Here is a 22649-nt window from a genome sequence, read left to right on the forward strand (position 1 = left end):
TTTTCTTTCTACACGAGCTATTATGAAACTACCTGACCCAATCAGTAAGCCTTACAGTAAAGCTTTAAAATAGTTCAATGGTGATTAATTTTATAAAACAATGAATGGGAATGACTGTATGAAACACAATGTGAATGAAGAATAGTGTGAAAAACAATGTATATGAATTTTGTAAGCAAAGAAATATAAGATAAAAATTTTAACAAGTCCTTTTGAAGTCTTTGCTACATTTCCAAAATCCTTAAAATTCAGCCTCATGATAATATTTGCATAATCTCATCGTGGTGTTGTGTGCTGTTGAGCTGATTGTGACTGATAAGGAAGAGTATGCCCCCAAAGGGTTTCCTTTATAGGATCAGTGAAAATGAGAATGACTCTCAAGGAGAAAGACTGACACAATGGTTGCAACATGGGTCCAAGACACAGCGGCAATTGTCAGGATAGGGCAGGACCATGGAGTGTTTTGTTCCACAGAATGAAGTGTTGCTATGAGTCACAGCCAGTTTAATGACATTTGACAACAACAACAACAATCATCTTAACACAAGCAGAGTGCAGGGCCTTTTTTCCTCTGGAGCCAGTAGTGGGTTTGAACTACCAATCTTGTAGTTAGCAACTGAGGGCTGAACCACTGCTAACATCAGGGCTCCTCATCTCACTGCAGTCTTCCATATTACTGACATTACTTGTATTTATTATATAGTATGTACATGTAAGTTTAATAAAGAGCTCTTTATACAGGGTTTCATGAGATGCATTTTCATATTCATTCCACAGGGAACAGTGTCACTGTTTATCAAGTAATAAGACTGTTCAAACATTTCCATTACATGTGAGTTATATTCTTCTTAAGAGTTCCAGAAACAGACTCATGCTTATTTTTTTTTATGCCTATATTTTACCTTCTTCAGGAGAAGGATGGGCAACCTCCTCCCGTGCAATTAACTGCTTCTGAAAACCTGCCAGAGGGTCAGCTATGGATCGATTCCAACTTGACAGTACATGACAACAACAACACAACAACAAATTCTACCTAAACTTTTTTAGATTTTATTTTCTTTAGTCTAAAATCACAGCATTTCTTCTCATTGTTAGCTAGCTTCCCAAACGATATAGGTATTTTTTTCTAAAATGCCAGTCATGTTTATTACTAGTCAATTCCCTTTCATTCACAAGATTCAAGACTTAATTTAGCTCATGATTTCTTTCCTTTTCATGGATAAAATTACCAATTTAAAAATATTTTATCAATATTTTTAAAATACTTTGTCACTAAGCAAATACAAATCAAAATCATAGTGAGCAACCACATAAAAATTCTAACAAGCACAATTCTACTCTCACACAACTAACTTGTTGCTGCTCTTTAGTACCACTGTGTTGGAACTGACTCATAGTTGATCATCCAGTGGGTTTTCAGAGGCAGTAAACTGCACAGGAGGAGACTGCCCATATTTCTCCTGTAGAGTTGCTGGTGGATTCAAACCATGGACCTCTGTGTTGGCAGTGTAATTCTCTAAAGGAAGGATGCACTAAATTTGATAATTCTCCACGTTTCCCCTTTGATTATGGACACGATGTAGATCTTAAGAAGTCTATAAAGGAAATAAAATTCTCAAAACTGGACCCATGCACAACATCATGATAAAAGAAAAAAGATGGAAGTTGTTTAGTATTTCATTTTATTCAGATCCATAACCAATGGCCATGGAATCACTAGTCAAGAAATTGAAATTTACTGTATTGGGCAAATCTGCTGCCAAGGTCCCCTTAAAAGTGCTAAAGAACAAAGATGTGAGTTTCAAGATGAAGGTGCAACAGACCAAATCAGGGCATTTTCAATTGCTTCATGATTGTGAAAGTTAGATAATGAGTAAGACAGGCTGAAGAAGAAATTGATGGTGGTGTATTGTGGTGCTGGCAAAGAGACCAACAATTCTTGCTTGGATAAAGTGTAGCCACGGTGTTCCCAGAGGGAAGGAAGGTGATATTTTGCCTCACATACTTTGGGCACGCACTCTGTGGTGGTAGCCTGTGCTTGGAAGAAACATGATGCTTGGAACGGTAGAGGGTCAAAGGAAGAGAGAAAGACCCTCATACACTGACACAGTGACTGCAACGAGCTTGAGCACGATGGAGATTGCAAAGATGGCATAGGATTGGGCAAGATTCCAATCTGTTGCACATAGGGCGGCTATGTGCCTGAGTCAGCTTGAAGGTACTTAACACTAACAAGAGGTCCAGGGTATCTGCTATGGCCCATTCTGTGTGGATAAGAACACCAGGGGTCTAATACCATTTAACTCATCAATGAGTCATTATTATCACTAATTGGAGAATATGGATAAATAAAAGTTCCTTCAAAAGTCAAAAAGTAATTTTCATCTGATTTTGGGTTTTTATGTCTTTCATTTTTTTTGTACTAGTCTACTTACAAAATTTGAATACATTATTTTTCACAGTAGATTCTTCCAATTACCCTCAAATCTTCCCCCTCCCCCAGCAAATTGGACAACTCCATTTTCACCTGATTTTGAAAGTTCTGAGTGTGCCTATACCTTTCTTAGTTCTGTTTGTCGAGCTGGTGTTGAAATGAGTCTCTCTTATCTGCACTTACAGCTATTGACACTATGTGAAAAAGCCCCAAAGCTCACAGAGATCCAGGGGAATGTTTCCCAATTTCAAGAGTTCACAGGGGATAGGATTAATAAAATGCCTAACCACTTTGGAACTATCACTCAACAGTGAAGCTAAGACTTAACTTTGTCACACCAAATTAGAGGGTCATTATCTACAGTGTCAGAGAGATTTCTGAGTAGGATATTCACCCCTTAGTCACACAAAAGCAGCTCTCTCCCTGTTCTCTCAGGGAATTGTACCTGCATGTGTGGAAGTAATATCAAGAAAGGCTCCTACACACCGGGGAGCCAACTGTGAGGGGAAAGAACAGTGCAAAGAGGGGGTGAAACAGATCAGATTTCCATTCACACCCAAGGGTCTTCAGATGACCAGATTCTGGCTGTGAAAATAGATGAAAATCAGATTTTTCTCTTATTAGGTCATCCTCTACTCATTGTAAACTGGAGTGTGAGGGTGTGTCCACACGCACACATGCACTTTTGGATCGCCAGGGACCACAGTCGGCCTCATTAGAAGGTCTGAGTCCAGATGGAGGTAGTCAGCTTTGGAAATAAAAAAGCTTTATTATCCCACTATTATCCCACTTAGTCACTGGCCCTTCTTGTAAGTGTACTTCCTAAACCATTCACATGTCAGGAATATGTGGCTATTTGTAGATAATCAATGAGAATTTGCTTATTTGCACGCATATACCTCTTTCACTTGCAAGATTACAACAGATTTCAGAAACTAGAGCAACAAAGATTAGGATCCAGAAGCACAGCCTAGAGGGATGACTTCCTGCATATCGTTATTCTAGCCAGCAGCTTGGAGGAAATAGAACCTTAGTCTCACCTCCTTTTGGCATGTTGTCAGGCAGAGTCTGTTCTCAGAAGAGGACATCATACTGGGGAAGGTGGAAGTTCTCAACAAGAGGAAGACCTGAACAATTCAACCTCAACAAGATGGACTGACATAGTGATTTGAACAACGGACACGAGCATGTTGGACACGGCACACGAGAGGGCAAGGTTCAGACCTGTTGTTCACAGGGTCTCTGTGAGTCGGGGCCAATTTGATGGCACCTAACAACAAGACCTCCAACAACCCAGCAGCTGAAATTGTTTGGGTAATTCAAGTCTCAAAGGAGTAGATCTTAAAAAAGTGTTTCCACCTTTACTCTGACCAAAAATAATCTGCTCCCAGAGATTCTACTCTCACTTCTACTATATAAAAATGGACAAAATGGAGTGCTGGGGAGGCTGGGCAAAGAGTTTGCAATGCTTCCTACCTTGGCAGGCACCCTGAATTCCCCGTATTCTTTCAGCAGTTCCTGAGTCTCTTCGGTGGTCTCTCCAGTGGAGGTATGTGTTGAGAGGTAATATTCACCTGTTTCTTGGATCCAGTCCAACGCCTATGGAGAAAAACAATATACTCAGTCCTTCAATGAAGGCCTGTGGATTGGGTCAGTATAATGGATGCAGAAAATGTTGACACAACTCGATCTGTATGAAGCTCTGAAATGGTTTTCATAAATAAGTCATCCTCTGTCAGATGTGGAATACACCAGCAGCAAAATAGTGTTTCCTAGATTAGATAGTGGATTGTTCAAGACCAGGCAAGTATCAAACCTAAGTTAGGGACAATTGCCTATGCCATCTTCTCACCATTCCTGGTATCAGACTGACTAGAGTGCTTGTAAAAGTTGAATGGGGGATAAATGACAACCATTTCTCTCTCTTCTCTTTGTCCTCATCTCCTATCTCCATTTCATCTGCCACTGTGGTTCTCTATTGGGCTGTGCCAACCCTTGGGCTTCTGGGCTTCCGTAAACTCTCAGAGCAGAAGCAAGGCCTAGGAATGCCCTGGACATACCTGCTTAGCGCTGCGCTCAAATACCACATACTGCTGGCACTGGTCTAACCGCCTCTTCTTCAAGGTCCAGAAATGCAGGACTCGATTCTCCCTCTGCAAGAGTTCACTCAAGATGGCTGCAGAACACAAGACACCGTGCTGGTCATAGGACGGCTGCAGACAAACCCAACCAACCACATCAACCCCATGGCCCAGGTGTCTTATCATGGGACCTTCAAAGGCTTCCCCAGGACTGATGCAGCATCAGAAGCCCAAGGAACAAAATCTAGGAACACAGAGTTTCTCAGAAGGAAAGCAATGAGTGCCCAAGCCAGGATTAGAACTTGATTTTATGATTCTCAGTCCAGGTCATGTTCCCAGGTCATAAGATGCCCTAGTCTCTACAGTTTTTCATTACAGCAGCCACTAACCATTTGTGTTCATTTACAATTTGTTGTATTTGCTAGCTGCCATTGGATTGACTCTCAATTAATAGAGTCCCCTTGTACTGAAGCTGGTCCTGCATTGCCTCATCTGGCAGCAGTCCCATGATTGTGTCGATTGGACTGTTGTGACCCAAAGGCCTTTTATTAGCCAATTTTTTGGCAGCAGGTTGCCAGGTCTCTTCCCCCTAACATTAAATTTCTTCTATAAAAATAAAATTTAGACATTAGTTTATCAGTTGCACTGACCACATTCCAAGTGTTTAGTAGCCACGTACATCCACTGGTGGTTGTACAATGTCCATGGACAGCATCTCCATGATCTCAGAAAACTTCCCTGCACAGTGCTGTCCTACACTTGGAGGTAAATGATGAAAACCGGGAGGAAATTTTAATCTTCCTCTTTCCATTTTAAATCTTGATGCATATTAAAAGATTGAGCATGAGTCATGGCTACCCTCACCATCCCACATCAAACTTGTTCTTCTCTAACACGAAGAAACAGAAAATTTGAGATTGCATTACAGACTGGTTCAGGGAGCGGTGGTGCATCTGTCCCATGCTGCTGTAGAGACCAGTGCCCTGGAAGGTCTCTCACTGACCTTTCACTTGCTGCTCGGGTCCCCTGGTGTGACTGGCGACACTGGGCATGCTGACGTTGTTCCTGTGGATGTACTTGAGAAACACCTCAGCATTCCGTCGTGCCAGGGTGCAGGCCTGAAAGAGGTAAGGGTGTGAGGTCCCATTCCTTATATGGGATCGAAGAACTGGACAGGGATGCCCTCAGGCCACATCTGTAGGGTGCTGGCGGACGTGACTGTGACGAGAACTGTAGAGCTCTGGAGGTCACTTCTCACTTCGGGTTCATGGGCATTCCAATTTCAATTTAGAGTGCTCACTTTCTGAACCTTCCTTTTGTCAAGTAAAGAACTATTTCCTGTGCCTCTTTCATTTCCATCAGATAAAAATGGGAAGCCTATGAGCTCCTGACTATCTATATGTTAATTAGGCACTACTACCCTTCCCTTTTAGGCTGGGTTTCTTTTGCTCATGGAATGCCTCTTTTATGCCACTGACATAAGCCCAGGGAACATAAACTCACAAAATGAGTTTAATTGAGACTTGAGAAAGTAAATCTGGGAAACAAATCTACTAATCATCTAGTCCAAATCTAAATGGAAATTACCAATACTTTTCAGATCTATTTGCCTATTAAACCTACTCCCATCTCAACGAAAGAAATAAATATCCTATTGTTGGGAAATACAGACTGACATAAAGGAATGAGAGTATCATTATAATACTTCCTTTAAGACTCATATTAACTGTAAGTGGTAGAGTGGGCCAATTTTGATGTAGGAGAGATTGGTGGGCAGAGCGAGAGGGTGAAGAAATTAGACAAGTTCCAATGGGGACCTGAAAAGGGAGTGGAATGATGGGCATAAATAAATGGTGATTAATAAAACATGCTGTATCAGAAGGATAATATGAAACAGTGTGAATGGAAGAATGCATGAAACACAGTGAAACACAAGGTATATGACTTTTGTATGTTGTTACTGTACGTAAGCCAATATAAAGTAAAAATAATAATTAAAACCCCAAAAGCACAGACAAGGGATCAAGTAGAGAATTCCTAGTAGAAGAAAAGCAGAGAGGAAAGAAGAGGAGGTAAACGAACAACAAGGCACTGGAGTCCAGGGCCTTGGATGATAATGCTCTGACCTTAAGGAAGGCCTCCTTTTGTTCCAAATGTTTGCTGATGAGTGGAATGACATGGTCGATCTCGGCTGCTGGCCCAAGCTTATCTCGTCCACCACACCAGTCCTCGTCTCTCCGGTACTCTTGCTCTAAGCTCTCCAGGACACTACATACCTGACAAGTTGTGGAAGAAAAGATTCAGTAAATGAACCACTCTAGAGTCATTTTCTGAGGACTTTCAGCTGATAGAGCCCTGCAAAGGTGATCCTTTCCATCTCCGGTTCAGTTTGCAGACCGAGTGTACACAATTATCCTGGGACATCTAAGGGGCGTTCAGGAGGCAGTAGAATCATGTGCCTGGAGTTCAAGAGATATGAATGGAGATAGGGACTTTGGAGCCATCATCTATGATTCTTGGCTAAAGGCTGAAACTATGGGGTTGAAGACATCACCTAGAGATAGAATGAAAAGAAACATATTTGGGGGTTTCAAAGCATTTATACATATATTTCTATATTGTTGTAACCTCATAAGAATCCTGTGAGTTAGGCTGTTGTGTGTTAGGTGCTGCTGTGGCATCGAGTACAACTCATAGAGACCCAAGAACAACAGATAGAAACCCTGTCCTCTCCTGAGTCATCCTCACAATCTCCACCAGGTTCCAGTTCTTTGTTGCGGTTGCTGTCATTGCATCTAGTCTGAGGCTAGGACCCTCCTCTCTCTTCTGAGCCTCTGTTATTCTCAGCATAATGTTTTTCTTAAAGGACAAAGACATTTCTCCTGCCCAGGGGAAATACTCCAGCAAAGATGTCTCAAAGTCCTTCTAGAAAGCAAGGAAATTTCCCAGGTCATCCGTCACAAATGCAAATTTGTTTCTAAGGGATAACAAGTGTGATTTAATCTAAAAAGCAGCAGTAAGCACAGTTTTCTAATGTTCTAAAATGCTTAGTGGCCCTGTCAAGTGTCCATGTAAATTACCTCTTAAGACAGCAGAAGCCTTTTAAGATAATTTGCATAGAGGGGAGTTAGTTACATTGGGTTCCATGGCTTGTTTGAGACTCAGGATAGCATAGGATCCTAAGTGAGATGCACACTACGTAAATCCATATTTCTGTTTGTCTTCAGATGGATTTCAATTACTCAGCTGGACATGGCAGCAGGGGAGACTAACTATCCAATTCCACCTTAGTCTGGGGAGGTTACCCCTTTTGATGAAGGGCAAGCCTTTGGAAAGGACATTTGCTGAGTGATGAACCAGCCCTCAGGGTGCTCTGAATAATGTTCCAGGCAGCTTGGGCACTATGTGCATGACAATTAACAATCTGGACCAAAATGTGCATTACAAAGTGAACTGAGGGAGGGGCAAGAGGAAGGGAGGAAAATGGGCAGCAGTGAATGAATGAAAGCCCAGCCTTTCCTTAAACGATCATTAAAATCACAATTAATGTTCAAGGGAGCTCTGGTGGCCTAGTGGCAAGAAGCTGCACTGCAATCCCAGAGGAATGCACTTCAAATCCACCAGATGCACTGTTGGAGAACGAGGGGAAATCTCCTCCTGTACCAGTCAGATCCAATTTGATGGTACACACACAAAAATAATAATTTTTTTTAAAAAAAATAATGTTCAAGGCAGAGCACACTCATCCCAAACATGATGTCAACATAACAATAGCTCAAAGCCCAGTGGGCTTTGCTAACCCTGTCTGTAGCACTATGCGCTTCTATACTAGACACTAAAATGTGTGACAAGCTCACATCTACAGACAAGGCAGAATATTGACAGATCAAACTATCATAAAAGAGTAGTTAAGATCTTCCTTTCATGGTATTGGACTTACGACCCTTCACACAGAGTTCTGTTGTATTCAGCATGTTGAAATTAAAATTTGCAAATACTAATAGGTAGGGAATAATTTTCATTTTTTCCTTATATGGACATTTTGTTGTCTAGTATCAATTGTTAAAAATATTCTCTCCCCACTGAATAGCTCTGTGAAAATCAATTGACTGCATGCATGTGGGCCTACTTCCGGATGCTGGCCTGTTTCATTAATATATGTATATCCTTACACCAGTGCATTCTGTCTTGATCCCTGCAGTTTTAGCATACATTTTTAAAATCAATTGTATAACCTCTTTAACATTGCTCTTCCCTTTCAAGATCGCTTGATTATTCTAGCTGTTTTTTGTTTGTGTTTCACTTTTGCACATTTTCACATAAATTTTAGAATCAGTTAATTCTTGTTGTTTGGTGCCATCGAGTCAAGTACGACGCACAGTGATCTTATGTACAACAGCTCTGAACCCTGTCCTATCCTGTGCCATCCTCACATTTCCTGACATATTAGAGACCAGTGTGGCAGTCACTGTATAAATCCATTTGGTTTTCCTCTCCTTTGCCAAAATTCTGCCTTCCCGAGCTTCATGTCCTTCTCTAAGGAATGGCTCCTTCTAGCAACATGCCCAAAGTATATGAAACAAAGCCTCATCATCTTTGCCTCCAAAGAACACTCTGGCTGCACCCTCTCCAAGACATGTTTGTTTGTTCTTTTGGTAGTCCATGGGATGTTCAGCGCTATTCTCCAACAAACAGCTCAAATGCATCGATTCTTCCGTCATTCTTATTTACTGTCCAGCTCCCAGATGCATAGCAAATGATCAGAAAGACCATAGCCTGAATCAGACGAACCTTAGTCCTTAAACTGACATTGTTACTTCTCAGTCATTTGGAGAGGTCTCTGACTGCAGACTTTCCCAATGCAATACATCTCCTGATATCCTGACTGCTGGTACCAATGGTGTTAACTGTGATTCAAGTAAGATAAAGTTGCTGACAGTGTCAATATTCTATCTATCATGATGCTGACTATTGGTCCAGTGATAAGAATCTTTGTTTTCTTGACACTGAGATGAAAAATCCATATTGAAGCCTTTATTCTTTGATCTTTTGTAACAAGTGCTTCAAGTCTTCCTCACTTTCAGGAAGCAAGGTTGTGTTATCTGCATAGCACAGGTTATTGATGAGTCTCCCTCTGATCCTGATGCCACATTCCTCTTTATAGAGTCCAGCTTCTCAGATAATTTGCTCAGCTTACAGACGGAATAGGTATGGAGAGAGAATACAATCCTGAGACTCCCTTCTTAATTTTAAATCATGCAGTGTTCCCCTGTTCAGTTTGCGCAATAGCCTCTTAGTCCAGGTATAGGTTTCACATGAGCACAATTAAGTCCTCTGGGATTCCCATTCTTCTCAATGTTAGCCGTGTAACAACAATTAATTACAAATAAAATTTGTCAGACTTGACTGGAATTGTGCTGACAATACAGATCAATTTGGGGAACTTTTAACAACTTAGGCTGCTGCTCTCCCCTGTGTGCCGTCATCTCTCTAAAACAAGAGAGAGGGTAGGAAGCAGGCGTGGAGCTTCTACTACTGGTTGCGTGGCCATTTCTATTTGCTGTGAAGCTAGGTTCCCCCTGGTCCTTTACATCATCGAAAGGAGCGGGGTCTTTGCTTCTGTCTCTACCCGGGAACAACTCAAATGAGGAACCTATTTCACAGTGAATAAAATTACTCCTGCTTTAAAGCGCTATTTCATGGAATGAGTTCCCTAATCACGCCCAAATAATTTTTTTAAATCCTCTTACATAAATCCTGGTGCAAACTGATGCAGAGCTGTTATGGCAAGGAACCTGAATCTTTATGATGGCTATGCGCCTCTCCTGCCACGACGCCCACCGCTGCCTCATCTTCCCACTTAGGCTCCCACCTTCCAAATGACAAGAGAGTCTCCTGCATTAGTCTGGGACCGCGCGAGTTAAAGAGCTGTACGTGCTTTAAGTAAATATTCACATTCCTCCTCTAGCTTTTCTAGGAAGTACATGCTTTTCTATCTCACTGATGCTGGTTTGGGCACGTGACTTTCTTTGGTAATGAGATGTTAGAGACTGTAGGTTTTGAGCACAGAAGGGCTTTTGTACTTATGCCTCAAGTAACTGCTGGTCAAGGAGGATGGAGGATGAAAGCAGTGGCAGGGGATCTTGACCCAATCTGCAGGTTGGAGCCTGTGTCTATCAAGCTCAGTCTATTCAGCTGAACAGCAGGAACTCAAGCAAACTGAAATGCTTAATGTTGTACCAATAAGTTTCAGGGGTGTTGTCTACACAGTAGTATTACTGTGGTGATAGCTGATTCACTGCTCAGATCTAGCCATCAGAATATACCCAATTTCTATTTCAACACTTCAGTAAGGACTTTATGAATCTGAAAAATTTCTTTTATAAGGAGAAAAAAAAAAGACACACATGGCCCACTGCTCTAATGGAAAAAATAACAGAGAAAACAACTCCAGTGGTCTGCAAACTATTCTACTACCGGTAGAGGTTAACACAGACTCTGGATCTCCTGCTGCAGGTTTTCTGTGTGAGACAGGAAATGGCCCCTGGTCAACTGTGGCCTCACCTGTCCCACCACTCTTGCTCTCACCTGCTCAGAGGTTTTGTAAAAGGCCACCGAGGCGTTGACCAGTTTTAGCCGGTCTTCCATCTTCAGCATAAGCTGCTGCCAGTGCAGGGCCACCTTCTCGGCACATTCCCGGATGGCCTCGGCGTCGTAGTGGCCAGCCTGGAGCAGGGCCTCGGCTTTCTGCTGTACCTGCAGGGCGCTCTGGTGTGTCTTCTGCAAGGAAGTGGCATGAAAGAGGGACTGGGCACGAGGGGAGGAGAGAGAGGTCCGTGGGAACGACCCAGGCGTGGTATGGGAGGGGGTGGAGTGAGGCGTGAGTGGAAAGATGCAGAAAAGTTAAAGAGCTTTAAATGACTGATTCAAGTACTTTTATCATGACTATCAACACATTATTGTTTTTAAAGCATATTTTTAAGAAAGAATGCCACAAATTTCATCAATCTCTCAACTCTAACTCCTGTCCTGTCCCTTGCTGCTTCCACTTGCATGACTGAGCTATAAACAGCGTTCAGTTTCTATGGAAAGAAACAATAGCTGTGTATAAATCTGTTCCCTGATTGGCTCATTGGTGAGGTAAATTTCCTTTTCAAGCCTAATCATAAAACTGCATAGCACACTGAGTTTTCAATGGAAGTTATTGCTGAAGTCCCGTTTTATGGATCAAATAAACACAATACATAAAAAAGAAAAAATATCTGCATAACAAAAGTCTCAGCTAGAAAGGCAATAATTTTAAATATTGGTAATCAATTGAAAAGGATTCTAGTAGAAGAATTAATTTTACAAGTGAGTAAAACTGAAGAGTATCATCTAACATCATCCTCTAGTTATCCCATAAGGGACAAAACAGTACTGCGGTCATCTAACTCAAGAAATAACACATCATTTACATTTACCATTAAGATACAATTATATATCTGTATCTCTAGCTACATTATCTATCATCTATCTATCTATCTATTATCTATCTATCTATCTATCTATCATCTATCATCTACTTTTGGAAGAAAGTATAGTTTGTTAATGATTCTTGATTTTCTGATTCCAGCTAAATGTGGTTTGCTGTCTCGAAGTACACATTAAATGTAAAAGTGGAGGAGGCCTGACTTGGGGATAAAATTTACTGAAATAAAATACTGACATGGACGGTCCATGTGAAATTAGAGCCCAACTGACTGAAAAGTCTACTTTCATCCCTCCTTCCACTGTTGGTGCCAGCCCAAATCAAGCCAAACGGATTGCTGTTGAGTTGGTTTCAATTCAGTGACTCCTTATGCTGTAGAGCATTACTGTTCCATAGGATTTATCATGATACTCTTTCTAAGGCAGATCATCAGGCCCTTCTTACGCAGTGCCACTGGGCACGTTCCAACTACCAATCTTTTGTCAAGCACATCCAGGAACCCTTATTATAGGGTAGTACTAATCTGGCTTTTCCACTTTAGGGAAGTATAGCTCAGATGACATAAAAGGGAATAAGCTAGAAGGCTAGAAGGTTGTCACAGAATCAATTTCTGTCCTTCTTGGACAGCAATGAAGGAGAGGAAATTCTCAGGCGCTAATCCCATGCTGGAGGTCTGATGGTATAGTCTGTACTGAGTTGTGCTGATAATCCAAATGCTGTGAGTCTTTGGTGGTTCAAATGCACCGGACACTCTGCTGGAGAAAGATGGGAAGTCTCCCTCCCCCTGTTATGCTAAAGTCTCAGAAACCTGATGGAGGATCACAGTGCATTAGAACAGACTCAACAGCCATGAGTTTGAGTGTAGTTTCTGAATCTTACGTTCAGCACTTCCTATGTTACTCTATCCACCAGACTATAATCATATCATTACTATATCATTCCAGACTATAATCTACATGTAGTAGTAAGGCCATCGACTGCCTTACTGTTCTGAATCTGCTCTAGTTGTAAACATGGCCTCTTCTACTCTCTCTCTAAAATAGTTTCACCACTGTAGTCTTCCATTTCTAATGATGGTGCCCTCCTTCTCCAGACACCTTAAGATCATAGTCAAACCTTCATCATTTCATATCTAAGTTTATCTCTTTGCTTTCCATGTCTAATGCAGCAAAGCCACCTTTTACATTTCCAACATATTAATTTAATTCTCTGTAACAGGAAATGCTGTGATGAAATTATTTCTAATTCCCTTCCCAGGAGTTTCCGGGCAGTGCAAAGAGTTGAGTATTTGACTGTAGCTGAAAGGTTGGTGGTTCAAACTCACTATCTCCTGCAAAGACAGGTGTAGAGAGAACTGTTCCCAACAGGTCGCAGTCTTGGAGACCTTATGAAGCAGTTGTACTCTACATACATGGGGCCACCATCAGTCAGAAGCAACTTGACGGCAACAGACAATTAAAAACTTCCTCCCAGCTCTAAAGCTACAATGTTATATCATATACATTATTCTTTTCTCTTGATTCAAAAGCCTTTATGGATTTCTTCACTGTTCTGAAATAAAGTTCAAATGTGGGAGGCTATAATTATACATTCTCCACAATGTGGTCCCAAACTACTTCTTTAATTTAATATTTCCTTACCAAAATTAAATCTTTGAAGTTACATCTTGTACTTTCTTGGTTTTCTTCTGTTTATTCTTTCCACTTTTAATGGTTTCCCTTAGGCTCGCTCTATCTAGAATTCAAATTTTCCTTTGAGATTCATCTCAAGTTCAACCTCCTTCAATAAGATACTTTCATTGAAGACCATGCACTTTTGGATGCCTATGTCAGTTATCTAATTGCTTAGCTGATTCTTCAAGGTAGGGACTGCTAAAACAATAATTTTAATAGATGTAATTTACCTAAGAGTCTGTCTTGAGAATTGTAAATATGCAGATTTTTTTCTAGTTCTCACAAATTACTAATCAAGTAGGTATTATTACGTTCATTTCCTAGAATCAAAAAACTGAGCCTCGGGCTATCTAAATGACTGGCTAAAAAAATATTTAACCAAGAAAATGCTGAAACTGGGAATAAGACTCAGGTTTGACCCATTCTGACACCTATGTTCTTTTCACTGATTTAAACCATATAATTTTATCTCTAGTAATTAGAACTGGTACTTTACTTATCAGATAACAATAGTGAGTATAATTAACCAACCTCTCTTTAATATAAAAAGCTAGCCTATCTTAATAGAAAAAGCTAGCATGTAACTATCTCATTCTCTACCTGTTGCTATGCCTTTTTTCTCTATGAGTGGAAGGATAGCTCTACTTTTCCTTTAATTTATGCTATAGAAACCAACTCCATTCTCATCACCTTAGTAATAAATCCTCTTTCTAATTCTTAATGTCATTATCATCTAATAGTCCCAGATATGCCTCCTCACTTTAATTACCAAAAAGATAGTGTTATTCATATGCCATAATCTACTTTGCTAAGCTTAAGTCATCATTTCACACTTATTTCTACTCTCTATTATCCAACTCTATGGAATGCCAGATCTTTAAGACATGGATTATAGAAATACTATTTAGTAGAAGTACACAGAGGAACACTGGGCCAACTGTATTTATTATCCAATTTTAACTACTTTTCCTGATGAAATGCCTATTCTTAAAACGAATAAGAAAATTTCAAATAAAAGCATTTTTAAAAAGTGACCATTTTTCTATGAGGTCCACATTCTGGAGACATACTAGTCACAATATCTTGAACATTAATAAATAAAAACTTGGGTTTCCTTCCTAAAACTTCACATATCTGGGTGTAATGTGTATGTCTCTATTCTGAATGGCTCTAGGGTAGTTTTCTGAAGTCAAGACTATTGTAGGTAAAGTCTGACATTTCCTCAAACGCCCCTTTCAAACTCGTGAGGCCACTCTAGTTGGGGTGAGCAGTCATCCTGGTTTTCCTGTGCTCCAGGCCGAGTGTATGTCTATTTCCCTCTGGTTTAATATTAGTAATTCCCTCCTTTACTCTTAAACTTTCATATAAACAATAAATTATATGGCCATTAAACTTAGAATAATTTTATTTTCCCTCCAGGAGACTCAGGTTCTTTCTAAGGGCCAAAAAGTTAAATAATACTCCCAATCAACAACTATTACTTGAATAAAGGCGTCAAAGCAACATCACCAAAATGGATTGAGCCAAACTAGACTATAGGCATGTCTTGTTTTACTGTGTTTTGCTTTATTGAACTTTATAGATATTACAATTTTTCTTTCTTTTTTTTTCCTAGAAATTGAAGCTTTGTATCAACTCTGAGTCAACTGAGTCTATCAGCACTATTTTCTTAATAGCCTATGTTTGCTATATTTATCTTTGTCACATTTCACAATTTTCACAGTATTTCAAACTCCCTCATAATGCCTTTACACACTTAATAAAGTACAGTATAGAGTAAGCATAACTTCCCTATGCACTAGGAAAAGAAAATTTTGTGTGACTCACTTGATAATGATATTTATCTGTGATATTGGACCTGCAGTATGTCCGAGCTATGTCTGTATTGAATGTGTATCTGTCTTTAAATGTCAGATCCTAGATAGTATAAATATTTTCTGCTTTTTGAAAATTGACTTTTGCTACTCAGCTTTTACAAAAAACCTGTATTACTACTTGTTTTTGCTAAATGAAAGAAACAGAAGATGACTTTTCCTTTTATGGGAAGAAAAGTGAAAAGCAAAGCTTGCTTTATACATTTGTTTGCAGTGAACTGTTTAAGAGGCAGCATTACTCCACTCAGTGAGAACAGGGTCACCGTGCCCCTTCTCTGGACTCACACTCAGCGTCTTAGCATCAACCCCCCACAGCTTTGAGCTCTGTCTGTGAAGCTAATTTATTGGTCTTAGCTTAGGTTCTACACGGTACACAGTATGATTTGGTAGGTTATCTTTGTGGTCTAGGAACACTCAAAAATTCTTCCCATGTAAATTACTGGTAATTGTGTATTTGCCTTGCACTATTTCATCTTACAAAAGGTTTCCTTTCAGAGAAAGGGGAAGCCATATTTCTGAAACTAGCAATCATCCCCAAGAGGATATCAAGCATCTCACAGGATATATCATTCATTTTAATATAACAAACAAGATGGTTTCTGGAAACTTAAAATACTTAACTTAGTCAACGTGGCTTTAAAGATGACTATTGAACAGTATTAACAAGTTGCCGCACACTTTTAAATTGATGACCGTGCTTAGAAACACATTTTTTTTCACTATAGCCATCATTTGCGGCAAGGTTAACAATATGAAAAAATAAGCTTACAGGCAACTCAGTTTAAATTTTATTATTTTCTCATCATTTCTGTAGAAAATTCTCTTAAAAAAAATTTTTTTTTTACTGTAACACCTTCACACTTGTTACACACTCAGAAGTGGTTGAGTTTTATTGAACCACATTAATGAGTGTCTTTGAATATCTTACTCTCTCTTTTCCCACTGGTACTGAACTTATTTTTAAAATAGCTTCTATGTCCCACTTCTGAGTTTCCCCCCATCACTCCCAAACAATCAGTTCAAGTCTCTTTGGGAAGGATGATGTTAATGTTCTAATGGAAAAGATAATTATTATTTAAAGTAGGATAATATTTGTATCAGCTGATCCTAAGTGGGGCTTTATGTTAAAATAGACTCTCAGTCTCAGTTGATGAGCTACTTTTGTGAGTGACTTTTTCTTTCAAGATGACTTCTGCCACCATGACTGACCTACTATTGTCAGGAAGGCATCCTATCTGGTGCTACCTGTTTCAGTTCTAATTGTTTAAATGATGTGACAACAGTACCTAAGTGTGACATGTAAGATAATTGTTTAGAAGCAAAATTCTCATTTACTAATGACTTTTGCACTTACTCATCTTCAATACTGACTGATTCTCAACTGGAAGTAGCGTCTAACCTTTGAACTTTACAGTTTGCACACTGCAGATAGTTCATTGACTATAAAAGTTCATTCAGTGCATCCTGAGTCTCCGAGGTTAAAAGTGTCTATGTGTAACAGTAGAAGATTCAGATTTCTAATTTATGCTGTAAATACATCTAAATAGGATTTCCTTCTTTGTTGATTTCTGAGTAAAAGGGAGGTTATGTGGCTCATCTCACTAACAAGGAACAGGGCTTCACTACCTGAAGGAGCACCACACCTCAGGGCACCATCCCCCTGCAGGTGCAGAGCAGAAAGGGGAGGACTGTAGAGCCAGAATTGGGTGTTACCTCGATGGCCAGTTGGAACTGCTCATGCTCCCGCTGCAGTTGCTCTGCTTCAGACAAAGAGCTGGCGTTGACCAGGCTGGCGCTGAGCATTGACTCCCCATTGCGGATCCATCCCAGGACCTGGGGAGTTAAGGCAAACACACGGGTGAATAGCCTGCCGCAGCTTCCTTAGGATGGTGGTCTTTCCTGTTGCCTTCTTTTCAGTCTGAGAGTCCACTGCTTTTGTCTCCAGGGAGAGTGGAAATAATGGAAATGGATTCATCTCCCCAGTTGTGCCTGACATCTTGTACCAACCTCATTACCAGCTTCAAAATCTCTTTCTTACCTCCATCACCATCAGCTCAAAGTTGCTCAAATTAAACAGTACTTGGTCTGATTAAACTCCAGTTCTTTATGGAACACAGAATTATATGAAGAAATAATTCCATTTGTTGGCACTCAATTTTTTAAAAGGCCTAGTGCAAATATCAACAGCTTATTGAAATCTGTGACTATTTAATTTAGAAACAATTTTTCCTCATCTAAAACACCTACACCATGTACTACCTTTACGACACTCACTACAGATTGCCTGGTTCAGTCAGTATTATCTAGGTTTCATATCTCCCCTTACAGGAGATTGTTGTTGTGTGCCATGAGTCCAAATAAACTCATAGCTGGCACTCCAGTGAGTTTTCAGAGTCAGTTAATCCCACAGGAGGAGACGACCCATCCTCTCGCAGAGTAGCTGGTGGATTTGAATCATGTGCCTTTGCAATTGAAGTGCAGCTTCTTCCACTAGGCCACCAGAGCTCCCTACAGTCATGCATATTACCTAAAAGTGACAGTAACACAGTACCTAGCATGGCATCTTGTTTGATGGATGTGCTATAATGTTTTTTGAGAGATGAAACAATTACCAATGGAAAACACCCAACTAGAGCTAAGCATAAGTTCAACTTCCAATGCCTTGAAAACCAGTTGAGAACAGCTGGATTTGGGTTTTGAAAGGTAAACAATTCAAACTAAGGAAGAAAGAAGAAAGAAAAGAAACAATATAGAATGAATAATCCATACTTTGAATCATCAGAAAAAGAGAATGAGTTCATATTCACTTAAATAACTTAGAAATAATGATTAGGCTGATTGCAATATCTGTTGTTGTTGCTGCTGCTGCGTAACCTTGAGTCAGAAGTGACTCCTAGCAAACTCTCTGCTGGGTTTTCAGAGGCAGTAAATCTCACAGGAGAGACTGTCTATCTTTCTCCCACAGAGCAGTTGGTGGATTAAAATTGCATGCCTTTGGGTTGGCAGCACAATTCCTTTCCACAAAGCCACCAGAGCTTCCTGAATGCAGCATCTGGGCGACTTTAGTGAATGCTGGGAGGTAACTCAGTGAGGAATTCTTAGAAGAAAAAAGAACTGATACCACCTAGACTGTCCTTGATGAAAAAGAGATTATGTAATCTTGAGCTATAGGAGTCATCCAAGATTACCAAACTGGAAGAGCCAGGATCTGAAATGTATCTGGTGTCTGATCACCAGAAAATGGCCACACTTTTTTCTTTTTTCCTTTTCAAAAAACTTCAAGCAAAATCTGTGAGTTGGCTTGGAAAGGAAATAATTCTTCTGAAATTTCAAGACAGTAAATATCCTTCATTTATTATCTCAAGGCAAAGGAGAAGATGTCACAATCTGCTTCACACTTGCCTTGAGATTTTTTCTTTTTTCCTCCTTCCATCCACTTCTTCATGGTCTATAATTACAGAACATTCAACCCTCTCTTACCCCAAAGCTCTATTAGGCTTCTCTCATCCCCCCCCCCACCCTTGGGCAGAAAGTGACAGATGCCATACTGTGCATGGATTACGTCAGGGCATAAAGCCCACTGAAGCCAGGCTACCTGAATTGAGATGTTACTTTATGGCCAGTTTGGCAGATTGTAAGTGAACTGTCAATCTGTTAAGCAATTAGTTGCAAGAAATAACTATTCAGAGTGTATCTGTTAACTTTTCAATGTCACTGATATATGTAGATGAATGGCTAAAAGTTCTAATGATTTGGAAAAGCTCTTTCTAAGTTTGGATACATGTATACACAGATTACATGCCTAAAATTTTCACATCTTTGGAACATACAGTTAACAATATTTATTTTTAAGTTATCTAGGTCCTTCTGCCATGATTAACTATATTTTGTCTGGTTCAGAAGATTCTATTGAGGTGTCAAACAAACATTTTCTCTACATGCTTTGCAAATCAATGATTCTCTTAAGCTTCCTGATTTTTGCTGGAATGTTTTTCTACTTTCCATCAAGTAGAAATATTCATTCTAATGAAATGGTGAAGATCCCCATCTCACCAGCTTTTCCATTTGGAAATATTATGGGCTTAGTCTCTAGTTTTCTCATTAAGTCATGCTGTTTTTAAAGGCATTCCAGGACTCTAAAATCATTTTTAGGAAGACGAAAATGCATGGTAATTTATATTCATGGCTTATATCCCAGGATAGGACTGATCTCCACAAACAAGGCAACCCTGGGATCAAGATTGAGATATTAAAGAAAGAACACACACTATGAAGTCCTAACAACTGGCCTCGTTACTTACTTAGCAAAATCACTTAACTCAAGAGCTAAATCGCTACAAAATCACTACACTCTCTGAGTGTAAGGGGTATTTTTCAAATCTGTAAAATAAGGATACTAGGCCCCTTTCTCTCTATATCCAGGACTGATACAATATACTGTAAAATATAAAATGTGAAGATGATGTTGGTAGTGAATTTTCATTTTCAAGCAAATCCGTGATTCATTACTCAGATATCTCCCAGCGAGAAGAGAAAGGCTTACAATATTTCATTTTATTACAGCGTTTGTATGAGTTTCTTGGAATATCTGATATGACACAGGTACCATAGCTGTTTTGTTACCATGATTCTTTGTACTCTGGCCAGTAGCAACCCTTGTTGCTATAATTTATCCTTATTGGAGTATTTTATTTTTCTGGTTCATAAAATGGATTATTTATTCTTTTGTGAACCTCCAAATATATGTAAGGCAAAGGGTATTTCTTGGAGAACTAAGGTTTGTCTGACTCAAGCTATGGTAGCTTCAATTACCTCACATGCATGCAAAAGTTGTACAATGAGTAAGAAAGATCAGAGAAGAACTGATGCTTTTGCATTATGGTACCAGGGAAGAATACTGCATATACCATGGACTTCAATAAGAAAAAACAAAAAATGCCTTGGAAGAAATACGCTTAGAAGTACACCCCTTAGGAGGATGGACTTTGTTTCATATATGTTGGCTATTTAATCAAGAGGAAACAGTCTCTGGAGAAGGACATTATGCTTAGTAAATAACAGAGTTAGTGAAAAAGAGTACTATCCTCAGTTACATGGATTGACATAGTAGCTGCAACAGTGGATTCAAAGACATCAATGATACTGAGGTTGGTGTAGGGCTGGGTAATATCTTGTTCTGTTGTACATAGGGTTCTTTCTAATTAGAATCAACTCAATGGCACCTATCAACAACAACCATAGAAGAAATAATGATAAAATGTTGGTTTTACTAATCTCAAGCTGTCAGACTGTGGGAACACTATGAAAAAAAATTTTTTTATATGGATAGCCATATTTATTGCTGTGTTATTCATAGTAGCAAAGGGATGGAAGCACCCCAAGTGCCCATCAACAAATGAATAGGTAGGGAACTCTGGTGGGAAAAGTTTCTAAAGCTCAATTTTTTTATTAGAGAGCTGGGCAATGATCAAAAATGACAGAAGAAAAATTTATGCCTTTGAGTCGTGATGCTGGAGAAAGTACTAAACATAATATGGACTGCCAAGAGAACTAACAGATATGTCTTGGAGATGGTAAAACCATGCTATTCCTTGGAAGTAAGGATTCTGAGGCTCTGTCTTATGCATTCTTTGGGCATGTTGCCAAGAGTGGCCAGTTCTTGGAAAAGAATATCATGCTTAGAAAGGTGGAGGGAGAGCACAGAAGACGAAGACCCTGAAGGAGATGGACTGACACAGTAACTAAGGCAATGAGGGTAGCTATATCAGACACAGTGAGATTGCTTAGGATAGAGCAGAGTTGAGAGATATTGTGCGTAGGGTTGCTATGAGTTGTAGTCAACTCAATGGCACATAACAACAAAGTGGAAGTATTTTTATTGCTTTCTATGCATCTGAGAGCTGGACAACGACTAAGGATGACAGAAGAAAAATCAACTCCTTTGAGTTGTAGTGTTGGAAAAGAGAAAAGCATTTAACACACCATGGTCTTCCAAGAGAACAAACAGGTCTTCCTTTGGGAGGTTGAAACCTGGTTGCTCCTTGAAGGCAAAGATCTTGATACTCTTTCACATACTTGGGGCATACTGCCAAGAAGGACCAGTCCTTGGGGAAGGACCTCACACGTGGAGTAGTGGAGGGTCAGAACAGGATAAGAAGACTCCACATAAGATGTTTTGACACAGTAACTGTGACAGTGGGGCAGGTGGGGCAGAAATAGTATGATTGGCTCAGGATAGGGCAGAGTTCAAGGCTACTGTTCATATGGTCACTGTGAGTTGTAGTCTACTTGATGATACATGACAATAACAAGAATAATGAAAGAATTAAAAAACAAGTGTTTTTATACTATAAATTATACAATATAGATATACTAGAAATAATTATATAGTGTAGATGATATAGATCAATGTTAGACAACAGGTTAGATGATTTTTTTTTGTTGTTAGAATTTACTCTTTAATGAAAATATAGTAAAATGGTTTCATTATTTCTATTTCAATTCTCAGAAAATTCCAATTTAAAAATATTATTTTGATAACAAGATAAATACTACTCTTAGCATTTCAAGCATTCTCAGAAAATAAAACCTAACCGACACAATGTAGTAATAGTATTATATATTTCAACTATTATTTAAAATGAAAAAAATTGTATTTGTGCATATGCAAATCTGTCTAGTACTAGATCTATATCTACAAGGTTAGATGATTTTTAAAAGTCTCTTCGAACTCTAATGTTTCACTCTTCTTTAAATGAAAAGAATGCCCCTTCTGGTATCTGATATAGCTGTTATTGGGTGCTCTTGAGTCAACAACAACTCTTGGCGATCCTATGAACAACAGATCTGACCCGTGTTCTGGTCTGCACCATCCTTATGATCTCCTTGACGCCCAAGCCCATTAGTCACTATGTCAATTCATCTTGTTGAGGGCCTTCCTCTCTTTTGTTGACCCTCTATATTTCTCAACATGATGTCTTTTTTCCAAGGACTGGCCCCTTCTGACAACATACCCAAAGTATATGAAACCAAGTCTCATGATCCTTGCCTCTAAGGAGTACTCTGGTTGTACGTTCTTCAAGACAGATTTGTTTGTTCTTTAGGCAGTCCATAGAA

The 22649-nt window shown here is 39.5% G+C and overlaps 1 protein-coding gene across 2 annotated transcripts in view; it reads right to left on the reverse strand.

The window, feature by feature from the left end:
• Window positions 1-22649, reverse strand: part of KALRN (kalirin, RhoGEF kinase) — a 797511-nt gene that overhangs the window by 309280 nt on the left and 465582 nt on the right. For both annotated transcript variants that reach the window (XM_006884214.1, XM_006884215.1), the window contains exons 16-21: window positions 17247-17366; window positions 11104-11322; window positions 6642-6791; window positions 5519-5633; window positions 4495-4610; window positions 3911-4033 (exon numbers count right to left, since the gene is read on the reverse strand). In XM_006884214.1, the coding sequence (XP_006884276.1) occupies window positions 3911-4033; window positions 4495-4610; window positions 5519-5633; window positions 6642-6791; window positions 11104-11322; window positions 17247-17366 (843 nt within the window). The remainder of the gene's footprint in view (window positions 1-3910; window positions 4034-4494; window positions 4611-5518; window positions 5634-6641; window positions 6792-11103; window positions 11323-17246; window positions 17367-22649) is intronic.

Source organism: Elephantulus edwardii, unplaced genomic scaffold (assembly GCF_000299155.1).
Source record: "Elephantulus edwardii isolate Elephantulus edwardi_28Jun2011 unplaced genomic scaffold, EleEdw1.0 scaffold00032, whole genome shotgun sequence".
Taxonomy (NCBI): domain Eukaryota; kingdom Metazoa; phylum Chordata; class Mammalia; order Macroscelidea; family Macroscelididae; genus Elephantulus; species Elephantulus edwardii.